Genomic DNA, 15746 nt, shown 5'->3' with positions numbered 1-15746 from the left:
GAGGGGTCCTCCCACCCCTGAAAACCCCCCTCACAACTGTGCATGGATTACATTTGCAAGTTTGTGCACACGGGAGGTGGAAGGAAATCTGCAACTCCCATAAACACCTAAGCATTATTCCACACTCTAGTCCACCACAACCAATGTCACAGCTGGACTGAACACTACAGTTAAAGATTTTTAGTTTCATTTTTCAGCTTTCTACTATTACAATGGGCAGCACTCCTCTTTATCTGTAGCAATCCGCTGCTATTCTGACATCAGAATATTTGTGAATGCATGTATTTTTATGCAAGGAAGCAGGATACTCAATTGTGTTTGCAATAGTTTATCATCCATAATAAATTACAGATTGCCATCCATAATAAAATGGATGGCAATCTTGATGCATCTTTAATTTATCTGTATTAAAAATAGTTTAACTAACTTTAACTTTAGTTCAGAGATGGCACCAATAACATTGATGTTTTCATTCTCCTTCCATCTTATATTGGCATCTAATTCACAGTCATTTAAATAAAAAGTCATGATCTTGGTCTCAGCCATCACACCTCACGATGTCATGATCTACTCTGCAGATGATGAGTTGCTGCTGGGCCCCTCAGGCCGAGACCTTCAGGTCTCACTGGGAAGATGCACAGATCCTCTCAATCGGAGGTCGTGGTCCTCAGTAGGAAGAGGCTGGGCTGTCTGGTCCATGTTGGAGGTCAGCTCTTTCCCAAGCAGGGGGAACATAAGTGTCTTCAGGTCTAGTTAATATTGACCGACGTATCGGTACATGGTCGGATTAGTCTGGTGTGTTGTGGTGAAGAAAGAGCTGAGCTAAAAGGGCTCAGGCTTGCTTTTAGAAAGCCTCCTGGACGCCTCCCTGGTGGTGAGATAGGCATGTCTGACCAGCTGGAGAGACTACATGTCTCTTTGTCACCTCAGGGAGAGAACAATCTGGGGCACTGTGGCTGCTGGACCAACCTGACCTCGGACAAGCATTTGGAAGACTGATGAATGGACAGGTAAGTTTGGTGTTTGATGAGCAACCTTGTTTTCAGTGAAACAAAAAGAATTGCTTTTCATCATTCACAGAATTCACTGGTCGACAAAACCAATGTGGAAAAGCTGTGCCCGAGATCAGCTGAATGTTATTAAGCAAATACATGTATTTCTGAGAGCTTTGAACTACTGTTACGCTGTATCCGCTCCACAGCAGGCACTGTCCAAACACACTTCCTTTCATCCGGCTCACACTCCTCTCCTCAAGTTTAAAGTCTCTGGCACACGTCTTATCAAGTCAGCAAAAAAATGTCAGAGTCCCGGCAATAAAGGCGCCTTGGTTCAGCTGGTTTCCATTGGAAAGTGTGTTACAGAGCGATGACATTTCAAGTTTTAAATGCTAATTCTTTCATACACAAGCTCTCACAGCAAGCCGACGTTCACAAGCTGCTGATTATTTCTGACTGAAACAGTATGATTAACACCCGGCACGATTATGTCGGTGGAGAAGGAAAGTTTGGGCTCTCCCATGAGTGGTACAGCATTCCGAGCATGGATCCGACTTCAAAGGCTGTCTGTTGTGTGATGCAACTTTCACTGTCATCTCCCACGAATATAATGAAACGCAACTTTCGTGTGAGTCCTGGTTCAAGCACAGCAAAGGTTCTCTGGTGCGTGAGGCGTCATTTGCATTATCATAACGCTTCAAAGGGAAAATGCATTCATTTAATGAATTCCTTTAGAACAGAGGAAGCAGACCAGCGGAAAGAAATGTGGTATTTGTTTGATCAAGTGAGGTTGGATAGACCTTGAGTTCCACCATATTAAAAAGAGAATGTAAGGCAGAAAAAAACTGCAGGGTGGGTAAATAAATCTGAAGCAAGGGAAGACGTCCAGAGAATAGACCTTTTTAAGTCATTTCCTTGAGTCTTCGCGAAGATTTATGAGAGAACTCCAGGTTTATTCAGATTGTAGGGGGCTGGATTGATATGACAGGTATGACATGTGAACTAAAAACCTCAACTTAAAAACATGATAAACGCACCCAACAACAGTTTCTGTTGTACTTTTTACTTTTCCTGACCTGTGCCCCTAATCTGACAGTCATGCTCTTGGACTGCATTCAGCTCAGCCTCATGCTGACTGGACTGCGCCTCTATGGTTCTGCGGAGGCTGCAGTGACAGCGTCGCCAGCTCATCATTATAATCAAGCCCTTGTCGAGTCCTGGCTTCGCTGAGGTCACTTGATTCACCCACATCTCTGGAGCACTCTGACGCCATCACACTTCCTAGAGCCATCACGGCTAACATGAATGCGAGCTCGCATGACCAGAAATGGGGGTGCAAATTGGTTTACACGGCCATCTGTGCAAGAGCTTGACGTAAAACTTATCAGAGGGAGAAGCAGAGGCGGGAGAATGATGATGTCCTTACAGTGTTTAGCACAGCTTTAACTCATTAGGCCAGGCTCGCCTTCCACACCCTTCTCAGGAGACACACACGCACATATGTAGACGATGAGCGTCAGGCACGTGTGTGCAGAATTGCATAAGGGCCGGTTGACGTAATGATTTGGAGCCGAACGTTGCTACAGGCATCCTGGTGGGAGAAAGTGTGAGGGTGTTGGCTTGCAAGGAGTGAAACTTCCCAAACAATTGATCTCCATGCATGCTCACGATGAAAGAATATTTGATGTCAGTTACGCTCTAACCTTCACAATGGATCTGGTGAACCGTCCGTCAGGAGAGGAGAAACGCTGTAAATTACTCCCCAAAAGAACGTTTCTGTGGTCAACAACACACAGGTTGTGGAGGGAAACACATCTGGCATTGGTTAAATTTGAGAGGAGAGAGGGGAGTTCCCTCAGTCGTTGTGACGTCAGCGCTCTAATAGGTGCAAAATAGAGATTTAAGAGCACATTTGATGGACTTTGTGCTTCCCTCAATAGACTAATTCTAATGTCGCCGAAGGGTCAAGGTAATTCTCAAATCCTTTGTAGTTATACAAGACAAAGTTGTGTTCAGTTCTATTGCACAAGATATAGTGGTTATATAAATCCTAGTGGTGTGACTTTAACAAGTTAATTACAACATTATTACGATTAATTACAACAAAAAATAATTTAATTGAATTTAACAGTTTGCTCTCCAGACAACAGGGAACCTTTGTAAGTGCAGAAGTTACTGGTCCACTGATCACATTGATGCATATGCACATGTGGCAGCTAGGATGATAACAACAACAAACATGGAGGAATCCCTGAACAAAAGCCAACAGATGCTTTTGTTTGCTTTTGTTCAGGGATGTTTTTCACTACACAATGGCCAGGGTTTCCAATACTACTATTACTATGACTATGACTATGACATTAAATAAGCTTTTGTTTAAATAAGGTGATATGGCCATGGTAGTAAGGACACGTGGACGTAAGTCAAGCAGGTCGTAAATCGGATGTTACTTGTATAGCCACCATAGTGATTTATTGTGCTATTGTCAAACTGCAAAATAAACAATATTTTGTTGTTTAAATACATGTATGGGTCCATCATTTGATTCAGTAATATACCAAATTCAGTCAAATTGAAAAATGTGGCTTCTTGTGGCAAATATTCTTATACCATTAAACTGCGATTAATTGACATTAATTAATCACAAACTCTCAAGTTAACTAGATTATTTTTTTAATCAAATCCCACCTCTAATAAATACAAAACATATACTCTTCACTGGTGGTTACAAACACTGTAGAATACAGAATGTTAGAAAGTTAGGCAGTAAAATACTTGTCACTGATATGTCGGGTCACAAAATGAATTTATTATTATTATTATTATTATTATTATTATTATTATTAATAATAATAATAATAATAATAATAATAATAATAATAATAATAATAATAATAATAGCGAAGTAAATTAGAGCAGTATAACAGCAATAAATAATAAGTAAGCAAGAGAAAAAGAGTTTTTCCGTTTCAAAACATTTTTGTATTAATTTATTACCAAAGCTATTCCAGATATACAGCGCTTCTGAATGAAGCCAGGCTATAGCAATACATGTATACACTATGTATAGTTCTCATTGGATGACATGCCAGTTCAAAAATAGCTTGTTAATGGATGGATATGGTGCGTTAATGCAACAAATGGGATTGTTTTGATGGGAAGTGGAGGAGAGAGCAACCTCTAATGAATGGCTGTAAAGGAAACACTGTTTGCAACACTGGTAATGGCTTATAGCGAATGACCTTGACAGTTTGTTCCGCAACAAACTACATAGATTTATATTGTTGATGATCATCCATTAAAACTCCGACATGAGATGGAGAAGATGTCAGGTGGAGTCAAGAGCTAATCCAATGACTCAGTAACAACACAGGGGTTGATCTTTAACCTGACAAACCTACATTCTTGAACAACAGTGAAACATAAACAAGAGATATTCTTTAGTTCAAATATTTTGAACCCTGATTCGATCATTCATTTCATTTGCTGAAATGAAATGAATGATCGAATCATTCATTTCATTTGAATGCTCATGCTCATAGTTGCCCCATATGGCCTAGCTAATGTCCAATTGTTCAAAACAATAAATAAATGTGATCAGAAGAAACTAAATCCAGAGCACAAACCAATATTTGCATATACTTTAATGAATGTTTCATTACTGTGAAAAGGATCGGATTTGTTTCAAAATGTCTGAGCTCAAAAATCCTACTGCTATTGTAAGTCTTTGGTTATGTGGTGCAGTACCACCACATAACCACTAGGTACAACTAACATACAAGAGCTTCTAGAAATTATACTCAAGCCTGTCTCCTATTCTTTTGTCAAAACAAAACCTGGAAAAACTATTTTATCATTATTTTGTCCATTAAAAAACAATTGTGTTTTTTTAATGTATTTGAAATACAATTTGGTGCAATAAACTGGTGTACAAATGGGAACAAGATATCAATGCAGTGTAAAGATTTCTGTACTGTTTATATCTCTGTATATTTGACACTAACAAGCAGGTCTGATTATTTTCTACAATTTTCTACAGTATTTTCTAGGCTGAAATAGATCATGCACTACCCATTGAGACCGAACTTAGTCAGAAATCAGAGCTTGAACACAGAAACGCAGGTAGATCGGAGAGTGTATTGGCCCCTGGAGGCACATATGAACATGCTAAAGTGTGATTACCAAAGCAGTTGTTGGCATCCAAAGTTGAGATCCCCTTAGACTCAGTGAATCCTCATCATCCTCCAGCGTAGCTAGGTCCACCGCCCCCTTGATATAGCTGCAGTTTCTGCCAAGGATGGAGCGCAACCCCTCCAAGAGTACCACGCTGGTGGTGCATCCCATGGTGCCACTATGCAGCACTACCACAGACTCAATTAGGAATTCTTCAGCCTGTTATCAGTCTCCAGCAGGTGCTTCAGAGAGCAAACACTCCGCATCCTGAAAGAAGTCGAGTGTTTGCGAGGCACTCGTCTGCTGTGCTGACCGCCAATTTATGTGAGAGTGCTGCCGAGCTGCTGAGTCGTAGCGCTCCTGTGCCGGTGGGGATGGAGGGATGAATACACACAGGAGACGAACTGCTGCTTAGTCAGTCAGAGCAGGGCGTCGACTCTCCTCTTCAGATGGATGAGGATGCTGAGACACTTTTGCTCCTGCTCAGCTCTGCCCGCTCTCTCTCTATCCAGCATCTCTTCCCTCCACTCGTGGCGCTTCCATTGCTTTTTGGTCTCTCTCTTTCTCTCAGCAGCACACCACCACCGCCCCTCCAGCCCCCGATTTCTCACAGCTTAGTCATTTCTGTGACAACAATACACAAACCAGCTGCCCCAGAAAGTGCAGTCATCTTGATGACATCATTCTGAGGACACAAAAACAAAGATGGAACATCTATTCACCTATGTGCCTCAGCTCACAACATCCCATGGGAGCGCTGAAGTCTGATGCGTCACAGGACAACCAGGACGACCTGACAACCATCCATAAATAATCATCTTGTTAACCTAACGCCCTACCTTCCCCATCTCCTCAAGGAGAAGTCCATACAGTGCGTTCTATCATGAACGCGGGCATAGGAAACACTTCTTTCCACTGGATGACGTAAAGACACACTGATTTGATAGAACGAACATGTGTTCTAACATTTGGAACAATGTTGATGGCTGGGTGGCGTGCCACAGTGGCACTATAACAAAACATGACAGACTCCTTCCATACTGTCTAAACTCTGGATCTCAGGTGATCACCTCAGCCTCAGTGTCCAAGTTCTTGGCTGATTTGGTCATAGCTCATGACAAAAACTGAGAGGGGGAGATATGAAGACATGAAATGATTTACAGCTGTCTCAGTAGACTTGTACTTGTATCACCATGGCTTCTGGACAGAATTTTCAAATTTGTGACTTAAATATTTGCTGCTGAGAACTATGATTTTTGATTCAGAGTTACTGATATTCATCCCTGCCATCCATACTCACAAGCACATTCAGTTTCACTGAACCCTCTCACCCCCGAATGCGAGAAAATCCAACAAATAAGTAAGTCATAACTTATTGGAAATAACTCATATGATATGAAGTAACGCAAAGTTCATTTTAAATCATAAAACATATTCAGAAAATTCTATGCATTAAATAAACTGTTTGTCTAGGTTGTAAATGATGACTGCTTTATCTTGCAATTTTAAGGGCATTAAACAAATGTACAGTCCAGAATTGAACTTAATTCATCTTTATTTATTCATAAGTACAGTTCCTTATGAACACCAGTGGTGAACTCATGACAGACTTTAACTGGTCAATGAATTGAATGTCTGGTAGAAAATCAGCTCAAGACATGTCTTATCTTTAATTGAACAAATAAAACCAGAATTTATAAATATATACTTGAGAGAACAAAAATGCTTTATATTATAGAACAAAAAGATATATATTATAGAACAAGAATTCTTTATATTATAAAAACCACAAGAGCAGATGCACGTCATTGCTGCCCCCTTCAGGCCGATTCCGCCAGTGCGTCAACTGATGACTCACTGGGGGAGTAAAACGCCAGACAAAAAGCAAAACCACACGGCTGCTGATTTTAGCGAGGGATCCAAATGAATAGTGTGTTTGAAAGTTTTTCCAAGAATCTGCTGTGATGTCATCCAGAGAGAGGCCAGCCTGAAACTGGCAGGCCACGGAGGATCAACTGCAAATAACTGCCTTGCTATTCATGACAAAACAAGTCCAATCCTGAAATACTTCTCGACCAACAAAATACCATGAAAGGTCAAGAGATAAACCTGAGCGAAGACAATTGATTTGGTTCAAGGCGGTCACATCAAACCAAGAAGAAAAAACAAGAACACAAACCCTTCGTCCCACTCAATGAAACAGCATCCACGGTTTTATCCTGATTCTTGTTTGCTCAAACACACAAAGTCTGGGTGATCCAGAATCAGCCACAGGGACATTTGCTATTTTTACACGTGCTGAATAGAACTGGAAGTGCAATTATGTCAACTGGGTCAGAGGAATTGAATTCTTCATGGTCGCTGCCCATTTTCTTTTTTTCTAAAAACGCTCACTGCTTCCTGAGTGGAATATTTTTTAATCATACACACAACTAGCACAAAGGGTGGTTAAAGTATCAGCTTCTCAATTTACATACATTACAGAACTCATGGAACCGTCTTCATCCGTCATGTGGAAACATAACATACCACAGTGAAGTGATTAAGGTTTATTTTCCAGATGACAAGCCTTCATATGTAGCATCACTGCGAGAGAGTATTTAAAGAGAACTGGACTGTTAGTTTCCTTATATAAAAACAAAAGTTGAATCAAACATTTTTCCAAATAATATACAAGAGACAGTTACAAAAAACAACCAGGGTTTACCATTTGGTTCGCCAAGGTGGTAATAGGAGGGGCTGGCATGGTATTAGTGTATAGAGTATTATTTGTTCTTTATGAATACAAAAGCTAGTTTATGTCCAATAACAAGGAGTAAGGATAAGGGCTGGGACTTCAAGAAATGAACTTCATGTAGTTACTGACAAACTAACTAATCGATTGTGTTATTGCCATGAATTTTTTAAATCGGCTATTCCAATATTTAATACATAGATTCTTGGATATGCTGCTGCATTTGTGAAGTATGTAATACTAGCATTTTATTTTTGTATGCTGCAGTTATATTGTTGTTTAAGAGAACGAGAGCACGACATTAACCGAAAATGTTTAATCTCATAGCATCAAACACGTTTTCAGGCACATCATTTTGTACTGCTTTTTCCCCTGAAAATAATAGTACAATAATAATATATTGTTGAAACATGATCGCAATATATCAAAACGTATTGTCTCACCACTCCTGTATCGAGATATGTGCCTGCCAATACACATAAGAATCTGCTGATGGACGGAAAGTCCGAAAACCTTCAAGATAGATGAAGAAGATCCGTGCACTTCATACAGTGAAAGGTTTGGCATAAAATTGTTTCAGATTGACAGTATGCATCATCAGAGAAGAATATCCAGATTAAGCTGTATTAAATATCTAAATATTAAATATCTAGCTAATTTCACCACACTTTTTGTAAGGTGTCTAAAGCCTCCTTGGGGCCGAGTTAGCATCAGCACTGTGGATCCAGGAACGACTCCTTGGTAAATCTTTGACTCAAGTTGTTGCTTGAGCTCGGCTCAACTACTCAAAACCAGACAAATAATAACAATATAGATTCAAGGGAGAAATATGCATATCTAGCTCTCCTAAAAAATGTCAGATCGTTGAATACAATTAAAAGAGTTTTTCAGTCAGAGGCATGAATATAATGGTAAACAAGAACTAAAAAAACATATATGGAAGACAAAAAACACAGCTAAAACTATTCAGACAAGCTGCAACTCCTCTCCACTGTCAACACGAAGACTTGCACAAGTGCTGAATAAAGATGTGGTATTCGAGGCTGCATCAGCATGAACCGTCTTCAATAGTTTAGCCTGAAGGAAACAAAAACAATGACAGCAACCTTTACTGAGTTTGACGGAGACTGGCAGAATCATAAAGCAAGAATTTACTTGTTGTGGGGATGCTGCAGGATCTTTCTTTGGAAGACACTCCCCTCAGGACAAGACGCTGAACACACCAGAATATGAATGAAAGAGAAACTACAGGGAGAATGATTGTGGTCAGGGAAAATCTTTCCTCAGCGAATAGGCACAGCCACTGAGGCCTGGACCACAAACAGACGACAGAATACTGCACTTCATCATGAGCCAGATATAGGTCAGCAGTGTTAAAGCATCTGCAGAGCAGCAGATAATCTGCCAGGTTTTTACATTCTAATCAGACCAAATCCCCTTGACTCTTAAGTGGAGTTCCCTCTGTCTGAACAGAACCATTACATCGACACTTCTGAGGTGTCAAGTGATCTGCAGAGCAAGTTTCTTTCTTTAATAATTTGCAGACTGCTAAACATTAAGGACGTTGAGCCAAGACTAGGTGGAGACAAGAGGGAACTAGTGGCCATGAGTTGCATAGCTATTGTATTAATGCTGTCAAGTTAAGACCCATCGCAATACAGTTGATCTCCCCCACCTGATTTAGTCAAAATAGTATTGTTGTTACCGAGCATGAATAATCTATTTCTTGTTCTTGTCTTGTAACGGTTTTGTAGCAATGCCTATGTAGAACACAAAAACCAATAGAAAAGATGGTGCTCCAATTTTCTGTGCTCTCCATTCGCTAGCATGGGTTTCCTTCAGTTTCCTCCCACAGTCCAAAAACATACAGAGGTTCACCTGTGAATCTAATGCTGCGTTCCAGTTACAGTGGTACCTCGGTTCTCAACCACAATCCGTTCCAGACAGCCGTTCCAGACAGCCGTTCCAGAAGCGATTTGTTCAAAATCTGAATTGATTTTTTTACCCATTACAATGAATGGAAAAAGAAATCATTCTAAGCCTTAAAATAGGCTTTTGTAGGAGTGAATGTAGAGTGTCTGCTGCAGGTGCGCTGTTCCTCTATGTGTGTGGCCGCTGCATGTGGGAGGGGTTGCCGAGTGAGTGACGTCTCTCCAGAAGTGAAGAGGTGCCCGGTGCCTGTCCAGCTCTGAATGTGCGCCTCTGTGCATATTGGCTGTGACAAAGCAATAAACCAAGTAACGCTCTGTCCGAGACTCGCCTCATCCCTGTCCGAGCTCCAGCAAGACATAAAACCCTAGAGTGCGCTCCAGCCTCGGAGGTGTGGAGAGCGAGCACCTCCCCTGTAACACTCTACCACGGTCCAGTGCGGAGAGGTGCGGAAGATTTTACACCTCAATATGAAGAAAAACCAGTCAGTAAATGTAGGTAACGGGACACGTCTGCATACAGAAGCTGCGTTATACACAATAACAAAGCGTGTCGTGGCTCAGTTGATCGGTCCGCGCACGTTATGCTTTTTCCGGCTTTTTTTGGGGGCGTTCGAGTTCTGGATTTTCGTTCCAAATCAAAAGCAAATTTTGGTTCGAACTCCAATTTGTTTGAAGTCCGAGACGTTCGAAAACCGAGGTACCGCTTCTCAAGTGGGAGGCGGGAGCTGGGAATAATGTCACAGGAGAGTTCAGCGTGATCCAGTGTTTGAAGTCACAATGTCCACGACAGCCATTTTCAAGAATGCTTTGTCAGTATATAAGCAACTTCCAAACGCAGTCTGTTTGCAACTAGAATACCCACAGGTTGAAGTGGAAACACAAATTTGCAGAATTGTGTTACCAGGGTGACATAACCGGAAGGCGTAACAGTGAATTTCTGAGCTCCGAGCACAACCAAAACGCACCCTAATCACACAAGGCCCAAAACACAGCAATGTCTTGGGCCAAAATTAAATTGATATTTAGGGACCGGTCTCTAACATGGCTTATAGGGATGTGCCAAAAAAATAAATTCACATAGCAATCACAATTCTTATTTGCTATGATTCAGAATCTGTTTTGAATGTCCCAAAATTGTTTTTTTAATCAAGTAAAAATCTGCATACACTAAGTACCAAAACAAACATGGCAGATAAGGAAACAAAGTCTAGAGTTTGCTGTCATTTTGGGTTTTAATGAATTCTCGGAAAGACAACGATCCATCACTTCAACAACACAACTAATGTGCCGACTCGTATTGCGAGGCGTCATTCAGAGATCACAGACTCACAGATTAGTCAGCCCTGAAACCGTTTTGCCAAGAGACTTCAGAACAGTCACCAGTAACTTCAGTATTAAGCATTGCTGCTTAATAGAATAGATGACAAAAGGCGATTTAGTTCATGAAGGACCTTTAATTATTATTTAATTCTGACCAAACTGCAATAAATCAACCTTCTTGCAGGTCATATGAAAGGACATGGCGCTCTTGAGCCTTGTGGGCCTTTGCGTGAGTTATTGTCCACCTTTGTTCCCCTGTCCTCAGTACCGCCTGCCCCACTTGCCCGCTCCACACTCAGTGACTTTTACTTTAACATATGTGGCAGGAATAACCTTGTGAACTTAGCTTGAACCCTTACTACTTGGTTCTTGAATAAATAAATGGAATTCGATTCCTTTTCTCAATTATATTGTCTGTTCAGAGGACCAAGCAACTAAAAAAACTACAGAGCTGCTTGGCCTCCCAAATACTACTGCGATAAATATCATGAGCGTGTGTCCATAAAGTTGGAAGCAATCCTGAATGGCGACGATATATCACAGACTGCACTCGACATCTAATATTGATGATCTCTCAGCAGCTTAGTGTGACATTGTGGTGGACGGGGCATGTTTAAAAATAACCACCCTCCCATCATGATCGTATGCATTATTGAAGAAGCCACACTGATCTGCTCTCATGTCATTTACGCTACCTCACACCGATGACTGTCAAAATGAAGAGGTTCTAATGAGGTGAGCTGAAGCTTAAGGCTATATAATGGATTGTGTTCCATCAAATTGCATTATACACACGCTTAGCTGACAATAACAGCCCCTAATTATTCTCAAGGAAACCACGGAACCAGGCTGAAGTACACATTGAGATGGTCATTCTGCGTCCTTACAGCTAAACCAGGAGAGTATGGACATCTATATTTGCCTTTACAATCATGTGTGAACATGCCAGGGAACAGCTGCAGCATAGCTCCCAGACTAAAATAGAGGAAATACACAGGAGTAGGTATTGCTCAGACGCAACATATCAAGCATGTAATAGGTCCCAGATGCGTTGTAGATTCAGAACAGCAACCAAATTCATGTCATTTAGGTAGATGTTCATGCAAACTCATGGATGAGAGGCTATTAACTAGAATACTTAGATGTTTATACACACCATTTGGGGAAAACCACGAGGGTGTAAGAATGGTTCATCTAGGTCTGCAGTGTGAAGTCAGTTTCTAAACCATACATCATCATGACAGATCTCACTAGACTTCCCATTTAACTCTTCTGTTTTGTCCCAATTCTGCCCTTTGCCAACTAAGGTAGCCAAGCGCCCTAATATCTCATCACTTATAAGATTATCCAGTAAGATAGCCATGTGGTCTAAGGCGAACTCCACGATCAGCTCTGAAAACAAAGTTCAACATTTACAATCAAAAACCTGCACTCCACTTCTGACTGCTGGCAACCTCAGTTGTGACGTGGAAAGTCAGTGTTGCATTTTGTGTTTTCCTATTTTGTTTCCCTAATGATTCCACTTTCCCTTGTTTATATTATGCAAGACTTTTGTCTTCTAAGTCCTGGCTGGACAGTATCTTAATGAGATTTGTGAGTTAATATTACTGCACAAAACCTTACAATCAACCCCAGATTTTTCATCTTCATGTATGGTCTCTAAAAGATAGATTTACAGCAGCATGACCTTTTTTGCTTTCGCTCCAAATCTCCATGCAATCAGAAAACATCAATGTCGATGGAGGTGTTTCCCTCACCTTGACAAGAAGGAACTGATATCAGATGTAATTTGAGGCTGTTAATGGAATAAAATGTTTAAATTATTCAAAATATGTGCTGTGGTATATGGAGTATGTAATGAACATGAGCTACATTGAAACACAGTATGGATCTGCTTGCACACTGAAACATGGACAGAGAATGGCAGAGGAAAAGAAAAGCATCTTGTGAAAAAAAGACAACTAAAACTTTCAACGTTTGGAATATTCTCACGTTCAAGTCTACGGCTAGAAAAGGAACCTATTCTGCTGATCGCATCTTCTCAACAGTAGTGTTGCTGACAGAGAAAAAGATACAGATGTCATTGGTGTTTGTTTACCTTTGTCATTGCTCAGCTGTTTCTATCTTCTCTGGTTACAGCGTGCACTTGTGGAGTCATGTGTCAGGGCAAACTATAGAAGTGTGCAGGAGTTAGTGGTGTCGCATCCTTCTGAGCTGCAGGTGTGTGTTTCAGTTACCTAGCAACCTTATTTAGAAACGTGTATCAAAAGAACATAGACGCTCCAGGTGACAGTCCATGGGAAGACGTCAAGTTAGAACAGTAGACTCATGTTTGGACTCTCTAGAGTGAACAAACACACGGACTGAAGTGAAGAGTGTATAGAACCTCTTACCACTAAGACTGACGTCCTGACCGCTTCGGACACGCTCTGTCTCAGCTCTGCTGCGGTGCCAGGCTTGTTCAGCCCGCGGGTAAACTTTCTCGCCTCAGGTGGAGCAGAAGCCATGGTGGACCACCGTTTCGCTGCGCCGTCGGCAGTGCGCCCCGGTTAGGTTAACTCTCCATTAGAGATTCGTCAGTTCTCAGAACCCGGTCAGATCGAGAAATGACCAGCATCCAGCGTGAGTCCTCGCGTCAGGAACGACACCCAGCTCAGCAAATAAGCACGCCCCTCCCTTTGCGCTGGGACATGTTAGTGCATCTGGATATCTAGTTTAGACGCTTTTCCATCGGGGATGCGATGCCGCGCACGAGACGTCTACCGTAACTGTTAGTATGAATGTGGCACGCAGCATTTGAGAGGCTCTGTGTTGGTGTTACGTAACGCGGGTCTCTCTCTAGACGAAGGCTTATATTGCCGCCTGCTGGATGCTTTATATATATATATATATATATATATATATATATATATATATATATATATATATATATATATATATATATATATATATATATATATATATATATATATATATATATATATGGACTGAACTTTTGTAAATTACAAGATTAATTTCAATAAATTAATTGAAGAGAGAATGATAACTTGACGAATATAACTACATTTGACTAGTTATTAATTGATTAAGTAGTTTCCGACGGTCTATCACAGGGAACATTTGTCAGTCAATTGTATCGTAGTGGATATAAAGTGATGTCATCACCAAAACATCCATGACGAGGCCTGCCTTTATTGGCTAAATACTCTTCAATAACTTGTGTCTGTTGACTTGTCAGGGCAACACTGCAAGTTGAGGCCTCTTCCATGACCAAGCATCGGATCCTGGTTGGGTTAACATACTGCATATTAAATGGCAGTTTAAAATTTAGGATTGACTGAAAATGACATCTCACCCAGACATCTGATTTAGATGATAGGTTCAATGGAGATTGGGGGTTCTTCAGTGGAAAACAAATACATGGCCCTCAGCAACACGATGAATGAAGAGTTATTTATAAGAAGCCTGTTTTCTGCACATCATGGAAGTTAGGGTTGCTACTTATGACTATTTTAATAGTGAGCTAGTCGCCAACAACAACAATTATTGTTCTTGATGGTGTGTGGAGTGTGCAGGTTGACAAACACAATCTCGTGTGATTATAGTGTTGTAAATAGTCATTATAAAATTAAAAAATGTACATAAATTGTTCACACTAGTTATGTGCTAAATTAGAACCTCATTGACAGGGAATGAGTCACAGACTGTGATAGCTGAAAACTGAAAGGAAAACTCACAGGAGGTGTCAGCACAGTCGGTTTTATTCACAGATTCAACTTCTACAATCTGGATGGTGACCCAGCACCCATAACAAGAGCGCCCCCAAGTTGTGACCCCAAATAAGCCCATGACACTTCATAACACAGACTATTTTAACAATTAGACAACTTGTCATCATATACAGGACTGTCTCAGAAAATTAGAATATTGTGATAAAGTTCTTTATTTTCTCTAATGCAATTAAAAAAACAAAAATGGCATACATTCTGGATTCATTACAAATCAACTGAAATATTGCAAGCCTTGTATTATTTTAATATTGCTGGTTATGGCTCACAGTTTAAGAGAACTTAAAAATCCTGTCTCCAAATATTAGAATATTTCCTCAGACCAAGTAAAAAAATTTATAACAGCAAACAAAATCAATCATTTGAAAATGTCCATTAATGCACTCAGTACTTGCTTATATATATATATATATATATATATATATATATATATATATATATATATATATATATATATATATATATATTTTTTTTTTTTTTTTTTTTTTTTTTTTTTTTTCTCCAGTTGATTTGTAATGAATCCAGAATGTATGGCATTTTGTTTTTTTTTTTTAAATTGCATTACAGAAAATAAAGTACTCTATCACAATATTCTGAGACAGTCCTGTACTGTGCAGGGGTTGCCCAAGTAGTATTATATAGTAAACACTTATATATAACATGATGTTACATGCTATTTTGAAATTTTACATTTTATTTGCTCAAAATATAGTTTGAATAGTTTGTAGTCCCAATGGTCCCACATCCTCAACATGTGGACACTAATCGATAATGGTTGCAGCCCTTACGTTTTGTGCCACTTTCA

The 15746-nt window shown here is 40.2% G+C and overlaps 1 protein-coding gene across 5 annotated transcripts in view; it reads right to left on the bottom strand.

Annotated features, from left to right (window-relative positions):
* dock9b (dedicator of cytokinesis 9b) overlaps positions 1 to 13911 on the bottom strand; it is a 50243-nt gene extending 36332 nt beyond the window's left edge. For 2 of the 5 annotated variants that reach the window (XR_008414619.1, XM_053866688.1), the window contains exon 1: positions 5178 to 5633. Coding sequence is in view for 4 of the 5 variants with exons in the window: in XM_053866688.1 (XP_053722663.1) it covers positions 5178 to 5339 (162 nt within the window). In the remaining variant the exon portion in view is untranslated. Of the gene's footprint in view, positions 1 to 5177; positions 5639 to 13546 lie in introns of those variants that run through there. The other 3 variants (XM_053866898.1, XM_053866880.1, XM_053866770.1) reach the window with 3 other exon arrangements.
* Between the last annotated feature and the right edge of the window lie 1835 nt (positions 13912 to 15746).

Source organism: Synchiropus splendidus, chromosome 1, assembly GCF_027744825.2.
Source record: "Synchiropus splendidus isolate RoL2022-P1 chromosome 1, RoL_Sspl_1.0, whole genome shotgun sequence".
NCBI classification, from domain to species: Eukaryota; Metazoa; Chordata; class Actinopteri; order Syngnathiformes; family Callionymidae; genus Synchiropus; species Synchiropus splendidus.
This window is presented reverse-complemented; position numbering and strand designations above follow the sequence as displayed.